The 16357-nt window shown below is 36.7% G+C and overlaps 1 protein-coding gene across 2 annotated transcripts in view; it reads right to left on the bottom strand.

Annotated features, from left to right (window-relative positions):
* TRAPPC12 (trafficking protein particle complex subunit 12) overlaps positions 1–16357 on the bottom strand; it is a 196469-nt gene that overhangs the window by 27007 nt on the left and 153105 nt on the right. Inside the window, exons 10-12 of one of the 2 annotated variants that reach the window (XM_020965826.2) lie at positions 3916–4016; positions 2878–2965; positions 148–1785 (exon numbers count right to left, since the gene is read on the bottom strand). The exons of the other annotated variant lie outside the window; for it this stretch is intronic. Of the exons in view, the coding sequence (XP_020821485.1) occupies positions 1543–1785; positions 2878–2965; positions 3916–4016 (432 nt within the window). The 3' untranslated portion in view covers positions 148–1542. Of the gene's footprint in view, positions 1–147; positions 1786–2877; positions 2966–3915; positions 4017–16357 lie in introns of those variants that run through there. 2 annotated transcript variants of the gene reach the window in all.

Below are 16357 nucleotides of genomic sequence, written 5' to 3'. Positions count from 1 at the left end.
TCATTTCCCTGGGGCCAGATTAGAAGTACAGTCCTCGAGGTGAAAGGCTCCAAATTACATCATCTGATACTTGGCCTTTTTTAAGTGAAAAGTTTTAATTTTGTCCCCCTATGAGCCGAGATTAAAAAAAATCTTCTTAGGATAGTATTGTAATTTCAGATTTCTTTTGCTTTCTTTATTTTAAACTCTATAATCAGTCTCTAAAGCAGGGTTTCTTAACCTTTTTGTTTGCCATGGCCCACACTTTGGCCTAAGCACTCTCCTTTCTCAGAATGTTTTTAAATACATAAAACAAAATACAAATGATTACAGAGGAAACTAATTATGTTGAAATAGTTATGAAAATGCTTTAAAAATAGTTTTATGAACCTGTGGTTCAGAATTTCTGATCTAAAATATAGTGAAGTACTTTAAAAATGTTTGCCAGACAGATACCTGTGTTTGAAGAACTATTCATGCATTTTTAGAAAAAACTTTACAAGTCAAAAGGAAACACAGGTTTACCTCGTGTTTTGCAACAGATTTAATTTTGACCAGTTTGTTTAAAGTAAATAATTTAAAATGCTTCCAATTTAAGAAACCTTTATTATCCTTCTGTATTGTGGAGAATCCTTTAGTAACGAAGGATATTTGAATAATCACCCCCTCATCTGCTTTTTTTGCATATTGGTCTATCTGAAAACAAAACAATTCCTAAATATACTAATGGGCTAAAGCCCAAACATTAAAGATTAACATTTATGTATGTTTTGGGCCCCCAAGTATCTACTAATTTACTAATACATACATACATACATACATAAATACATACACACACCCTCTAAAATACTGTACACATGTGTATATTTCACCTTCAAAAATTATACTTCATTTATACGTTTCACTCCCCTGTCCCTAGTTTATGAAGTATAAATGAGAAGAGACTTAATGATGGATTCTTCCCCCGGATTAAAAAACTTGTCTGAGAGCCCAAGATTTTAAGTATGAGGCTGAAAAAGAATTTGATTAATAAAACTGATGCATTTAGTTTTAGGGAGATGCAGCAGAAGGTGACTACCAGTTGTAGAAGATAAATGGCAGTCTGTGTTTGAAATTTCCCTTTCATTATTCATAAATTCCTTTGAATGCTTGGGCATATACTGAGTTTAGTTTGTATTATGTTTTTCAACTTCTCTCTTAGGATATTCAGAAATAAATAAATGAAGCAGGTTAGTTTCAGTGAGTAAACAAAAGGCCTCCAACTGCATAATTTGAATTGTCTCTAGCTATGAATAACAGTCTAATAGTATGTTTACCTCCTTTTCCTCCAAAAATAGTGGCAGGGCTGCAGGGAGAAAGCTGGCTGAAGCTCAATAAACTGTCAGGGCTGGGAGCGCCTGGGTGGTTGCTCCAGATGCCCTTTAGACACCTCAGTTACTCTCCAAACTACAATAATACAAGAGATTTTAAAAAAATCTGTTACAGTAACGTTTATATATTAGCTTCAGTACATACAGTTTTTTAATTAGCCTTTCAGGAAAGGAACTGGCAAAATTAAATGATCTATCCTAACTTGAGACACTGAGTGTTAAAGCTGTCACCCTCTTTGACAGCTACAGCCTCAAGCAGAGACTGCTTCTTCTGCATGCTTCGGGATGACTCCAGTTCATACATAGTTGTCAAATTGAAAAGAACACTCTCATGTAGGTAGTGTTTAGGATCCTGCTGAACCATCCCTTCCAGCTGCCGGAGGGAATCCTTCAATTTCCCCAGATAAAGCAGACAAACAGCAGCATTGTTATTAGCCTAGAGAAACAGAACACAGACCATGGAATCAGACCAGACTGACTAAATGCTTGGAAAGATATCTTCTGTAATTAACTCAGAAACACATTTACTTGTTTTCCTAGACCCAAGTACTCTCCCAAACCCCAAGTCCTTTGTACTAGGCTTTGTTTTCAACTAAGTGTTCCTGTGATCTACATTCTGGTCAGTGGGTACTGAGGATTTAAAAGACCATCAATGTAAAAGAAAGCTCACACTAGTTAGATAAAATAAGTTAACCTGATGCAAATGGAACTGAACATGAGTCAGAAGGAAGGGGACTTTGAGGATATCTGAATCAGCTTCTTTATTTGACAGAAAGGGAAAAAAGCTAAGGCTCAGAGAAAGGAAATGACTAGCTCTGGGTCATATGGCTACTTAGGAGCAAAGCTGGCACTTGAACCTTACTCTGCTGACTCCCAGGCTCCAGACGATAGAGTGACAGACTTGGAAGCAAGAACCTACCATACCTATAATAAGCCTACCTTTGAATCCAGCTTCTTACAGATGCTATCTGTGTGATCCTGGGCAAGTAATTTAGCTTCTCAAGACCCCAGATAACTCTCCAATCAAATTTTTTATGGAGAGTCATCATGGTTCAATGGAAAGAGGACTGGATTTTTTTTTTCAGAAGATCTGAGTTCAGAGTACCTTTCTGCCACTTATTCTACACATGCGACTTCAGGCAAGTCACTTAACTTCTCTGGGACTCAGTCTTCTCATCTATAAAATGATGGGGCTCTACCAGATGGTCTCTAGGGTTCTATTAGATAACCTCTAATGCTCCTTTCAGGTCTAAATCTGATCCTGTGAATCTTGAAGCCCAAGACTCTACCTTACCCTTCTCTAATGCATTTCTCCTGTAATATTTTATATTATAGCTAGCTCAGGCAGGAAAGTACTTGAGGACAGGCACTGAGTTCTTCCTTTGATTTCTTCCTTTATTGCCCTCCTCTCCACTTCCAGTGCTCAGCAGAATGTTCCATATACATATTTGCTTCATAAAAGTCTGTTGTACTATACTGTGTCTTGGGTTTTAGGGTTACTGAAAATGCTTGTCCTCAAGTCATTTACCACTGCATTTGTTGGTTCAATCCTTAAAATTTCTGTGAAGAATTTGTGAGCCTCTGCAAAGTTATTCTGTCCAAGATGAAGGAATGCTCTGTAATATAAGTGACACAAAAAGCAATTAACTTGGAGAACTCAAAATGATAATATATCAAACAGAATTGATGGAGTGATGCTGTCCCCTTCCCCCAACCCGTAACTTTAAAGATATGAGCATTTCTGACATTTGCTCTTCAAAGTGTAATCTTGAGCAGTCTGGGTGTTAATGCTTTCCAGACGGAGGTAGTGACATTTTAGTTGATTGAACCATTTTATACATTCTGGCTAGCAAAATAAAGTGAGTCTAACTTTCATTAATTTACACACAGGAACTCAACCTAAAATTACTTTCTGCTATAAAAACTGATACCTGTCTGATCTGTACTTTCAATTCCTATATGTCCCCTACATACCATATATGACAGCTTGTATCTTAATAAATGTATTTGCACATAAAGCTGCATATTATTAAGATGCCATTTTACTCATAAAGTCAGATTCCTCAACAGAACATCAAAATACATGAAACAAAACAGTGTCAGCCACCCAAAGCAAACATTTATGCAAATTCAACCAAAACTGGGGGTAACATAAGCAATGGTGTGAAGAACCAAAGGAACGAGGACCCTTAAAATCAATTTTCATGATTAAAGGAACATAATTTCAATTCAGGCTACTGTAACTATATTAATAATAATGTTAATAATAGTAATAGTAATGATAACTAACATTTATATAGTGCCTACAATGTGCCAGGCACTGTACTAAGCACGTTACAAATATTATTTCATTTGATTCTCACAACAATCCTGGGAAGTAGATGCTATTAGTTCTCGTAATCTCCTGTGCCTGTCTTGCATCTAGTCTTAGCCCTGACAGACTTCTTTCTTAGGAAAGAAGATGAGACAGAAGCTCTCTGAAGGGTTTTAATGTTCAGTTAGCACAATTTAAAACTTTTGCAGGAGTTCTAAAAAAAATGTCTTATATTTAGGTTAAAATATATACCTGTTCATTAAAACCATTATTTTACTCTGAAGTCCATCCAGTTTCTGTGCTACTCTCTCAACATCTTGAAAATACTTTTCAGCCATTTTTATGTCTCCAATCTGATTTGAAAAAAATTAAATAGTTCAATTAACATACCAAATGAAGTATTCAAACTACATCAAACTAGTTTAAAAGTGAATTAAATTACAATGTGAAGGCACTGAAATATCAGGTAAGAGGAAACAGAATTCTTAGGATCTTAGCAATCATTTACCAATCATCATTCTTTGTAAAAAGACTGAAGCTATTAGCTCACATAATAACAAAGTCCTGCATTTATTAGAGGAATATATGGCTACAAAATTCTTTATGTAGATATCTTATTAGATGGATATTTTTTAAATTGATATAACAAGTTAATATAATAAAACACTAAATAAAACACTCGTTTTCCCCTTTGAAATGGAAAGCTGCAAATAATTTGAAATAAAAAGAATGGTATTTTTTAAAAGATGTGAAACATGGTAAGATTAATACCTTTTATTGGTCATTCTGACCCAGCTGAAATGTTCATCTTCAAGTGACAGAATCAATATATTATTTAAGTTGTTCTTTAATGAATAAATGTTATTGAAGTTAGTGTTTGGGCAGGGAAAGAGCTCTATATTACATTTACACATCTCAGACAATTTTCCCTCTCCTGGTTAATGCAAAATACTTCCTGATTATGTATGTCATGGAAACCAGGACTTTAAGTAAATTCAGGAAAAATCTTATGAAAATATATACCTTCCAAGGCATCAGAGTTATGTAAAACAAGGCTCTTTCACGTTCCAAGAAACACCTACTAGTGACAATAAAAAAAGCCTCAACTGTACATGAGGAAAACTTGGTTCTAGTTTTGGCTTTAGCCACTAGTAAATGTGTTTGTATGATGTTGGGTAAATCACTTCACTTTTCTGAATTTCCCTTCCCTTTCTAAAATGACAAGGCTGTACTAAATAATTTCTAAAGTTCCTTTCTAGTTCTTTCAGAGTCTATATGCTATACAATTTATTCTCTGGTCTTTTTTTTTGTTTTTAATACATTAGTCTCAGTATAATGAGACTGAATTACTGCTGTCTGCATTTTGATTAAAAGAAAAACTGAGGTGAGCCAGAAATGAGTTGACAGTTCTTTTGTCCTATCATCAAGAAGAAATTATCCTTCAATTCTACTCATCCCCATCTCGTTAACCATTTCAACCTCCTAAATAAAACTGACCTAGATTCTCAAACTACCCACCCAAACAAAACAACACACACAAAGACACGAGAGTGAGAGAAAGAACAAGATGGGGCTGGTGTATAAAAATTTCAATTCAATAAACACTAAGCACTTACTAAGTGAACGGCACTGTTTGGAGGCCAGATATATGCAAAGATGAGAAATGATATAATTCTTGACTAAAGTAAAGTTTTTAAAAAGTTGGGAGGGGAGAAATATAAGGATACAATATGCACACAAATGAACATGATGCAAAATAGAAAATGATAGGTATGGGCAAGACAGGAAAAATGCTAGGGAAAATTGGAGGATGAACTTTTTTTTTTTCACTTTCTGGGTTTGAAGCACTCTTGTTAATGCATTAAACGCATGGGCCACCCTTATTTTCTGTGGTAATGAAATTTGATAAAAATAAATATTTGAAATAATGGAGTTTATTATAAGGTTTTTAGAACTTGCAACAAGATAATTAAGTTGATATGGTAACTTTTTAAACCAAAACTAGTTAATTTTTAATGAAAGATATTAGTAAAACCTTAGTCATACTCTTTCTTATCTGCTGATATTCCCTATGATTGGAATAAAGGTCTGCTTCTTTAGTCAGCTTTACTAATACACAAATGACATAAGTCATCTTTAAGTCATAGTTAAGTGACAGAATCAACTTTCTGAAAGCACTGATTTTCAGGGAGAAAAATAAAAAAATGTTTTAAAAAGCTGATAGTGCATCTGACTAGTTGGAGGAGAAGAGGGAAGCAGATTGTTTGAGTGCTGGCAACCATGTGCCTGACTGCTAATGCTCATATGTGCATCTCTCCCCATCAAGAAAGCCTGAATATTTATCCCTACTCATAATTTTCATGTAGATTCATAGTTAAGAGCACAGTATCACAAAGAGCACTAATGAATAATATCTAACGTTCACAGGATACCATGAACGCGTAAACAATAAGAAGTCACATTTATACATATTGTACTTGTTTTGTAAAGCTCACATCTCTTCACAACAATCTCTTCATTTTTCTGATGGCATTCTTGAGGTTCTTGCGCTGAATTCCCTCCAAAGCATTCCACTCTAGTAAGGCAGACTTGCTTACAAGTGACTACTTCAAGACTTAGTGATATTATGAAATAACAACAACAAAAAAAGGGTCCTATGATATCTGCCATTATTGACTTCTTTTCCCATGATTTTCCTTTCTGAAACACTGATGACTAGATTTCATTTATTCTGAAACAGGCAGACCACATCTGGAGCACTGTATTCAGTTTTGAATACAACAACGTAGGAAAGACACTGATCACCTAGAGGATGTCCAGATGAGAACGACCAGGACACTGAAAAGCCTCAAGTCCACATCAGATGAGCACTATTTGAAAGAACTGGGGTGTTGAGTCTAGAGAGAGAAGACTAAGTGGGACGTGACAGATGTCTTCAAGTATCCGATGGGCTGCTTGGTTGGTTGTCATCCTTCCTTCTCAAAGAGAACCAAAAAGACATCGCTATGTAGGAGTCAAGGTAATGTGTGTCCGACTGTGGCTGATCAATAGGAGCTCAGAAGGCTCTACCAGAAGTCAGGCACAAAATAGTCTAGATGAACATTTGGAGTGGAGATATCTCTAAATCTGTGCATCTCACATTTCTCTTGAGCTACTGCAATTCTGCTTCGTTCACAGCCATGTAGACCAGGGATTAGATTTGCTCTAAAGGGCAGAGCTAAGAGCAATGGCTGGAACATATGAAGTCAAGTTTTTTGATGTCCAAAAAAACCTTACTAACCAGCAGTATTTGTAAGTAAAACAGGTTGCCTAGGAAGGTAGTCAACTCCTTGTTGGGGGATTTAAGCACAGGCCAGATGTCTACTTGCTGGGTGTTTTATAGCGGGATGGGGATTGTTTTTGGGCACAGATTTAGTCTAGACAGCTGCTGTGGACCCTACTAACTCTAAAATTTCATGACCCTGTGATTCTCTTTTGGTACCCCTTTCTTTTTTTCTACTATAACTGTGGCTATTTCTTAATGTTTAATCCCCAGCTCCTGTTCTTTTCTATCTATAACTCTCTTTCTTTTAAGTTATCTGCACTTAGCACTGTGCCTGGCACACTGGAGTCACTTAATGAATGTTTATTATCTATGTTTATGACCTTTGCCATGTGAATTACTGTAAGATTCCTATCTTCAGTGTGAACTTCCATCTTAAAGTATCCAGTTCTGTATTACCAAGTATCGAGTGAATATTCCCCCTCGGATAGCACCACAAATTCAAAATATTCAAAACTGAAGCCATCTTTTTCCCCCACTAAACCCCAGCAATCTCTCCCTCCTCTCAGGAGGTTGAAGAGAAAGGGAAAAGAATATGGGAAATCAGTCATCTAAATTCAAAGTTTCAAATTCATCTTTGACTATTCCTTTTTTCCTCAATCCCTATAGTCTACGGACAGCCATTCCTTCCCCCAACCCTAATTCTTCTTTCATATTGCCATTCATATCCACTCATTATTTTCTATTCTCATTGCAATCACCAATCCTTATAACTTTAATCTGACCATATTGTAATAAGATATTTAACTGCTATTGTTGCCTTCTACTCTTCTTCTAATCAGTTTTTCTTACCATTGCCAAATCATTCTCCCTAAAACACTTCTTTAATCATGTCACCATGCCCTAATCAAAATCTTCAATGATTTCCTACTGCTTAAAATCTAAAGTCTTTAGAGCCTCGCATGTAAGGTGGGCTACAATATTGTTCCATCTTATATTTTGTATTTTACCTCTGATTTACTCCCATCAGAACCATCTGCTTCAGCCAAAGTGTTTTATACCCTAATGAAACATGTCACATTCATTTCTGCTACTGCACCTCTACTTACCACCTCTTTTCCTTCTCTGACAATTCAAATCCTACCCACATTTCAAGAATTAGCTCAAGGAACTTTTTTTCAGGAAGCTTTCCCTGCCCATTGCGGCCACAGTATTCTTTTTCTCTTCTGAATTCCCAAGGCACATTATTTATATGCCTTATTTGAGAATGAACTAGGTAATTAATATTTTGATAAGCACTTATTAAGCACCTATTATGTTAGGTGCTGGAGATACAAGGACAAAAATGAAATCATTCCTACGTTCAATGGGCTTCTACAGAGGGACATGACACATACAACATGTATTATTTTATACTGTCATGACATTGTTCATATATATATCACTTAGTAAGATGTGTGTTCCTTAAGAAACTGACTGTGGCTTAGACTTATTTCTTTGCACACTCTATATGTGCCTAGCACATATACGGCATACTCAATTATTTTTGGAATTGATGAATTAGAGAGAATTAATATGTCAAGTAAAAGCTATAAATCACCTTTCAGCATCACAGAATTGGAAGAAACATTATAGGATATCTAGTACTATCTTTCATCCAATGCAGGGATCTTGTCAACATTTTCTGTGATAATCATCTGGCACTCTGCTTTCTTGACTGAAGTTACCTCAGTACTTTAAAGGCTGCACTCCTGGCCAGCTATAACTGTTTGAAAGTTTTTTCTTATATCTCTGCCTTTGTTTGACTGTCATCTATCAGTCCAATCATCTCCAGTGCTCTGGAGCAACACAAAACAAATCTATATCCCCTTGTACACGACAGTCCTTTAAATATTTGAAAAGAAATATGTCTCTTCTATCTCTAGGCTAAACTTCTTCATTCCTCTTGATAACAGTTAAAGGCCCCTCATAATCCTGGCTGCCTTACCCTAAACACACTCTGTTAACACTCCTCTCAAAACATGGTGCCTGGAAATAAGCAATATTTCAGATGTGGTTTAAATAGTTTAGAGAAATAGTAACAACCTACTTTCTGAGAATGCTGTATGGATGTCAAAGTACATTTACATACATTATCTCATGTGATCCTTACAATAATTCATTGATCTAGATAGACAGGGAAAGGTTTATTTTTATTTTGTAGATGAGGAAAGGGACAAAGGCCTGAAAGTATAAAAGTCATATGACTTGCCCAAGATCACACAGCTACTAAATGCTTGTGTCAAGATTAATATTGTCTTCTCATGCCTACTATGTTTCCCATTATAGTACAATTTCAACACTATACTTCGATGAGTGCAAACTCATCGAGTGTATAGCTTTTTAGTAGTCATGCTGTGTCATGAATTAAAATTCCCATATATATTTTATATTAACTCTCATTAAATTCTAGTCATAAACATATTGGTATTTAGTTCAATATATTGTTTCTAGACATTTAGGTTAAGATTTATTTTACAGATTTTGCACATGGAAAACATTTTTACAATTTTCAAATTACATTTTTCAATTTTACAATATGCTATTTCAGAAAAGCTTATATTTGATTAGCTTAATATGAGAGTCAGGGTGGTACAATAGACAGACAGCTAGTGTCCAATCCACAAAGAGCTGGATTCAAGTCCTGCTTCTGACACACACTAGTTATGTAATCCCTGGATGAGTCAGTTAGCCTCTCAATCCTCTAGACTACAGGTGTCAAACTCCTAACCCAAGTAGCAGCATGTTGCCATAAAATTCCCATCTTAATTTCCTGATTAAAATGTAAATGGGAAATATTTATTTTTATTATTTTTACTTATTTATTTTTTTGGCTAGGCAATGGGACTAAGTGACTTGCCCAGGGTCGCACAGCTAGTAAGTGTCAAGTGTCTGAGGCTGGATTTGAACTCGGGTTCTCCTGACTCCAGGGCCACTGCTCTATCCACTGCGCCACCTACCTGCCCTGAATGGGAAATATTTAACAAAATAAATAAACATATATTATAAATAATGTTAATTTGTGGCTAAGTCAATACATAGCTTGCAGGGGTCTATTTCTCTCTCTGCTCTTCTGAATCATTTTTTTACCTCCCCCAAGGCTTTGTCCAAACCTTTCCTTCCAGTCTATCTCATGGTGATCTCATTATCAACTTCCAGGGCTTCAACTATTAATTCTATGCAGAAGACTAGAATTTCTTCCAAGTCAACATTCTATTCCTGTACTGGCAGTGGAAGGAAAGGGTTGGGGCCAAAAACTTATATCTCATTTCATTCCCTAAAACTGATTGTTAATGACTGTTCCTTTTAGATACAGGCACTTCTATGTTCTTCACCCAGTGCCTTTTATATCAGTAACAGAGCAGGGATAAAGCTGAGATTCCTAATTAGTTACTGTGTTTTTAGTCCATTGGGATATGTTGCTCCTATTTCAGAGCACAGCATTCAAATGGATCTGTGATATCAGTGATTCAGGAGTTCCTTCCAATGATACAGGTTGAAACTCATCCAGGCCTGACCCAAACAAGGAACTCTTGTTTATGTTTTCCCAAAAGTTCAACATAAAGGGTCCACTCAATGTGCTGGAGGCCTTCTCTGCTTTCTTTGGATTGAAAAGGTATTAGTGGACAATTGTGGTGATACATCTGTCATCTCTTGCTCTTGCCATGTACCAACCAGTTCGTTTTCTCTTCCTATCATGTAATTCTTTTTTTTTTAATTCCTACATTAGTCATGCTGCGAAAAAAGAATCAGAACAAAAGGAAAAAAACACAAGGAAGAAAAAACAAAAAAGAGAAAATAATGTGTTTCAATATGCATTCAGATTCCATAGTTCTTTCTTTGGATGTGGAAAGCACATTCCCTCTTGTGTCATTTGGAATTGTTTTAGACCACCGTATTGCTGAGAAGAGCTAAGTCTATCAGAGTTGGTCATTGCACAGTGTTGCTGTTTCTGTGTAGAATGTTCTCCTGGTTCTACTCACTTCACTCAGAATCAGTTCATGTAATTCTTTCCAGGTTTTTCTGAAATCCACCTGCTCAACAGTATTCCATTACATTCTTATACCACAACTCATTCAGTCAATCCTCAACTGATGGGCATCCTCTCAATTTCCAATTCTTCGCCACCACAAAAAGAGTTGCTATAAATATTTTTGTACATGTGTGTCCTTTTCCCTTTTTCATGAGCTCTTTGGGATACAGACCTAGTAGTGGTATTTCTGGATCAAAGGGTTTTATAGTTTTATACATATAGTTTTATAGCCTTTGGGCATAGTTCCAAATTGCTCTCCAGAATGGTTGGATGAGTTCACAATTCCACCAACACTGCATTAGCGTTCCAATTTTCTCACCTCTGCTCCATCATTTTCCATTTTCTTTTTTTGTGTCATATCAGCCAATCTGATAGATGTGAAGTGGTACCTCAGAGTTGTTTCAATTTGCATTTCTCTAATCAATAGTGACTTAGAGCATTTTTTCATATGACTATAGATAGCTTTAATTTCTTCATCTGAAAACTGCTTATTATCAATTTTGGAATAACTTATACTCTTACAAATTTGATCCAGTTCTCTATATATTTTAGAAATGAGGCCTTCATCAGAGACACTGGCTATAAAAATTGTTTCCCAGCTTTCTGCTCCCCTTCTAATCCTAGTTGCACTGGCTTTGTTTGTGCAAAACCTTTTTAATTTAATGTAATCAAAATAATCTATATTGCATTTCATAATATTCCTATCTCCTATTTGGTCATAAATTCTTCCCTTCTCCATAGATCTGACAGGTAAACTATTCTTTGCCCTCTTAATTTACTTATGGTATCAACCTTTATGTCTAAATCATGTATCCATTTTGACCGTATCTTGATATATAGTGTAAAATGTTGGTCTATGCCTACTTTCTGCCATACTATTTTCCAGTTTTCCCAGCATTTTTTGTAAACTAGTGAGTTATTATTCCAGAAGCTGGAGTCTTTGGGTTTATCAAACAGTAGATTACTATAGTCATTGACTACTGTGTCTTGCGTACCTAATCTATTCCCATGTAATTCCTTGATGACAGTTAATCCCTGAAATAAACTCTTTGCGGGGGGGAGGGGAAGAAAAAAAAACCCCTACCTATTTTACGTGATTTAGAAAGAGAGGAGGAAAAAAGGAAACTACAGCATTAAGTTCACATTTTGCAATTAGGTGCCCCATATATATGTAACTACATATATGTCATATAGATGGAGTCTTATTTATGTAGCATTTGGTCTTATTTGGCCTTCAAAAAGAAACAGCAATAAATGTGAGGCTGTTTATGAGAATGAGGGGAATCTGAGGCATGGTTTATATATTTTTAAAAATGTGTTTGTTTTTGATGGGAGATTCAAAAGGCTTATTCAGAACTAGATGACTTTTGTGCCTCCTTCTAACACTGAAATTCTAATTCTGTGGCTACCATTCATTCTGCCAACAATATTAAATGTCTTCTATGTTCCAGGGATGGAGTTAAGTGTTGAGGATACAAAACCAAAACAGTCCCTGTGCTCAAGGTGCTTACATTCCTATGGAAGTAGGCACAAAATGAACACAAATAAGTAAACACAAACTATATAAAATATAGACAAAGGGGAAGGTGGACAAGAGCATTAGTAATTGAGAGTCGGGGTTTGGAATTAGGAAGCCACGGATTCTAGGAGGTAGAGGTGAGGAGGGAGCACAGTCCAGAAACGGAAGGCACTTGCTAAGGACACAGAAGTGGGAGATTGGATGCTGTATACAGGAAATGGCAATCAGGCTAGCTTGGCTGGAATACAGAGCGTATAGGGTGAGAAGGAATAATGTGTATTGCCCAGAGAGTTGAGGATGAGATGGTATAAAAGTTAGATAGGTTATGGATTATTATTTAATAATTGTAGTAACTCACTAGAATCAAGTAATTATGGATTAGAGTAAGATTTCACTATATAGGCCTTACTATAAGAGTTATGAGAACTGACCTTCCTTATTTTTCTGGGTTATAGCCTGGACTCTTCCCCTAGATGGGAGGAGGGAGAGTAAGTACCTAGAGTCATAAGATGTTCAGCCTGCTTAAGTCAGGAGTTGCTTTACACTGGACTTTCCACAGAACGCTGATCAACTTTGTGTCTTCCCTATACCCCAGAGTCTGGAGGTCCCCTCAGGTCACTTGTAAGCCCATCCTTATCTAATACAGGCCAATTTCTGTCTTAGTTCAGTTTTCATCACAGAACGATTTTTAGCTCCTCATATAAACTGTTATCTTTTCACTGTATAAAAAAGGCTGCTTTGGCTGCCAGAGGCATCCTTGAGTGCTGGGGAGTCTTGGATCTCTTTTTATTAGTAACTGCTAGCCTTGCTAATAAATTGATCGTGCTTGGACTTCTGTACCTCAGTTTCTTTATATCACAGATTGATCGAGACAAAGTGAAGTACTTTAAATGCCAACCAGAGGAGTTTGTATTTTACCCTTGATACAACTGGGAGCCACTGGGGTTTCCCGATTAAGGAAGTGACATGGTCAGATCTATGCTTTTAGAAATTTCAATTTTGTAGCTACAAGGATGATGTATTGAAGAGAAGAGAGACTTGGAGGCATGGAGAAGACCACTTAGTAGGCTACTGTAATAGTCCTTTATGTTCTTCATGACTTCCATATCTGCACCTCTAATTCCTTGTTAGATATTTCTTCCTAGATATCTTATTAGCACCTAAAATTCTATGTAAGCCACCCTCCAAACAGTTCCTCTTTCTGACACATTTATTTCTATTATAAGGCACCCATCTAGGATGGCTAGGAAATGGGCAGACTCACCAACACTAGGGATTCCCTTCTCCCCTTCCCACCCCGCTTCAACCAAGAGGTACCCTTTTCCTCCTGTATCCTCCTCCAGCACGTCTGATAACCTATCCAGGACTGCTGTGGGGATGGTGGTGGTAAAAGGACACCCCCCTCCCACCCCAGGACATGCTGTGCCTAGTACAAAGTGCTTAAAAAGTGATCTCTCTCTTTCTATTCCTTCTCTCCCTCCTTTTTACTATCTAAGCTGGAAATTTTGGAGTCATCTTTGATGATTTTTAATTCAATTTAATAAACATTTAGTGCCTACTACATGCACAGGAGCTCACTGCCTAGGCCTCCTATACCTAATCAATACTTAGCTTGAATTATTTCTTCATCTCTCCCTTTCCATTTCCCTTGCTAGAGACATATCTCATACTCGTTATATTACACCTAGGCTACTTTCAATAGCTTCTCTCCTAAATGATTTTCTGGCTCCAGTCTTCACAGTCAGTTTAGGTAATAATGACAGCTATTGTTTCTAAAGTACAGCTCTGATCTCATCATTCTCTCGCCCAAAATTGTTCACTGGCTCCTTCACTGCCCACTACAACAAAGTCCAAATTCCTCACTACCGCATTCAAGGCCTGCTCTAGTTTGGTTCCAAACCTACTTTTCCAGTCTCTTTTCTGACCACATATAAAACTATGTAATCTATCCAAACTGAATTGTATATAAAACTGAACACACCTTGAATAAAGATAAGAGGAAATTTATGTAGCTCTTTAATGTTTGCAAAATGTTTTATTCATTACCTCACTTGAGACTTGTGACTACCCTGTGGGGTAAAAATTTTCTGCTATACCTATCTATAGAGATACAAAGTATCCCTCAAAGCCCAGCTCCAAAACTCCATCTTTGAAAAAGACCTACTCAAATGCTTCACCTGAAGCGATCTCCCTCTCTTCTGAATTGCTAGAATACTTTGCTAATACCACTCATAGCGTATTTATCATGGAAAGAAATGGGCTTTTATTATAGATGTCAATGTGGGCAAAGAGTATGGCTATAGACTTCTTTGTATTCCAAATAATGCTTAACAGATTATGAAGTAATTTAGGGAATTAGAGATCAACTGGAACCTTGAATGCCAGGCTGAATCTAAAATCCTGGCATTTGAGGTCCTCCAGAACCTGATTTCCTATTACTTTTATAAAACCCATTCCTCCATATTGCCCAAACATGCTCTGTGCATTTCCCCTTAACTACCATTTTCATTCCTTATTCCTTTACACTTAATTCTCCTCAATCATCAGTAATTACCTCCTTTCCTGAACTCTTACAATCCTCATATGAACATTACATACTTGGCACTTAGTATATGCTAGAAAACTTTAAGTTGTCTTTTTATATTGACTGTTTATACAGTATACATCCCAGATTATAAGCATTTTGAGAACAGGCAGATATTTTCATATATTTCTAGAGCTTAGAAGAGTATCTTATACATAGGAGGTTCTCAATATATGTTTGTTGATGACAGTGCTGACAAAATACTGAGTTAAAGGTTACTTTTGAAAAGTTCAAGCTTTCAAATTAATACGGCCCCATGAAATGCATCCTATTTTTTTTTTAGGCCTCCTGAACAGCAAGCAAATTGCCTGAGGATTAAAAAGGGGAATAAATGGAGTCCCTAACTTTAAAAGAGAAAGGATGAATGATCCTAGGAAAGTAGCAGATAGTAGATAACTTTGAATTCAATAAATACAATTAGAATTCTGTTTCTTGTGACAGGGAAACTAGGAAATGGTCAGGAGAGTAACCTGAAGTGGAGAGTACATTGGAATAAAAATCCCTCTAACCTCTTTTAACTGGCCAGATCCTGTGGGTAACAACCTGGGGTAGGTCACTGAAATTGGACCAGTTTGGGGGAAGAGGTAGAGAGGATGAAATGCTTAGGGGTCTGGCCTCTAAATGGTCTCAGATTTTGAGAGTCTATGAAAGTTTCCTTGAATTAACCCTTCAGATAGCCAGGAAGAAGCTGGGATACAGTGTCCCCCTCTCCCCTCACCATTGTTATACTAATTTCAGGACTTCAAAGCTTTGTGACTTAATTGGTGTTGGATACTGCCTCCTCTGACACAAACAGTAATCCTTCTGCAATTTAGAAGAATGCTAAAAGTTCCTGTGGCTGAAAAAATCATCTCTTTATAAAAAGGTGAGGTCTCTTCAAATGCAACCAGATTGGTCCTTGGATGTCTGACATACTCCATCACTGGGCCCATCCTGGAAAGCTTTTCTATTTATTTGGTAGGACCTCCCTAGAGCTTGTGTTCTGCAGGCAGTACCCTTGAGAACTCAGTACTACTAATGAGTAGTGGGTCACCCAAATGGAACTTTATTGGACTATCATCTTTGCTACAAAACAATTCTCTCTTTTAATTCCTGTTTGTTGAGTCTAATTTTCTTTTATTTTATCCCCAAAGGGGATAATTCTTAATCTGTTCCTTACTCTCCCTTGCTTTCCTCTAGCAGACCAAAGACCCTACTGTGTTGGAAGACTAATTTCCCTTCAAAACTGTGGCATCTGTTTTCTACCTGTCATTGTTG

Source organism: Phascolarctos cinereus, unplaced genomic scaffold (assembly GCF_003287225.1).
Source record: "Phascolarctos cinereus isolate Bilbo 61053 unplaced genomic scaffold, phaCin_HiC Scaffold_2;HRSCAF=192, whole genome shotgun sequence".
Taxonomy (NCBI): domain Eukaryota; kingdom Metazoa; phylum Chordata; class Mammalia; order Diprotodontia; family Phascolarctidae; genus Phascolarctos; species Phascolarctos cinereus.
This window is presented reverse-complemented; position numbering and strand designations above follow the sequence as displayed.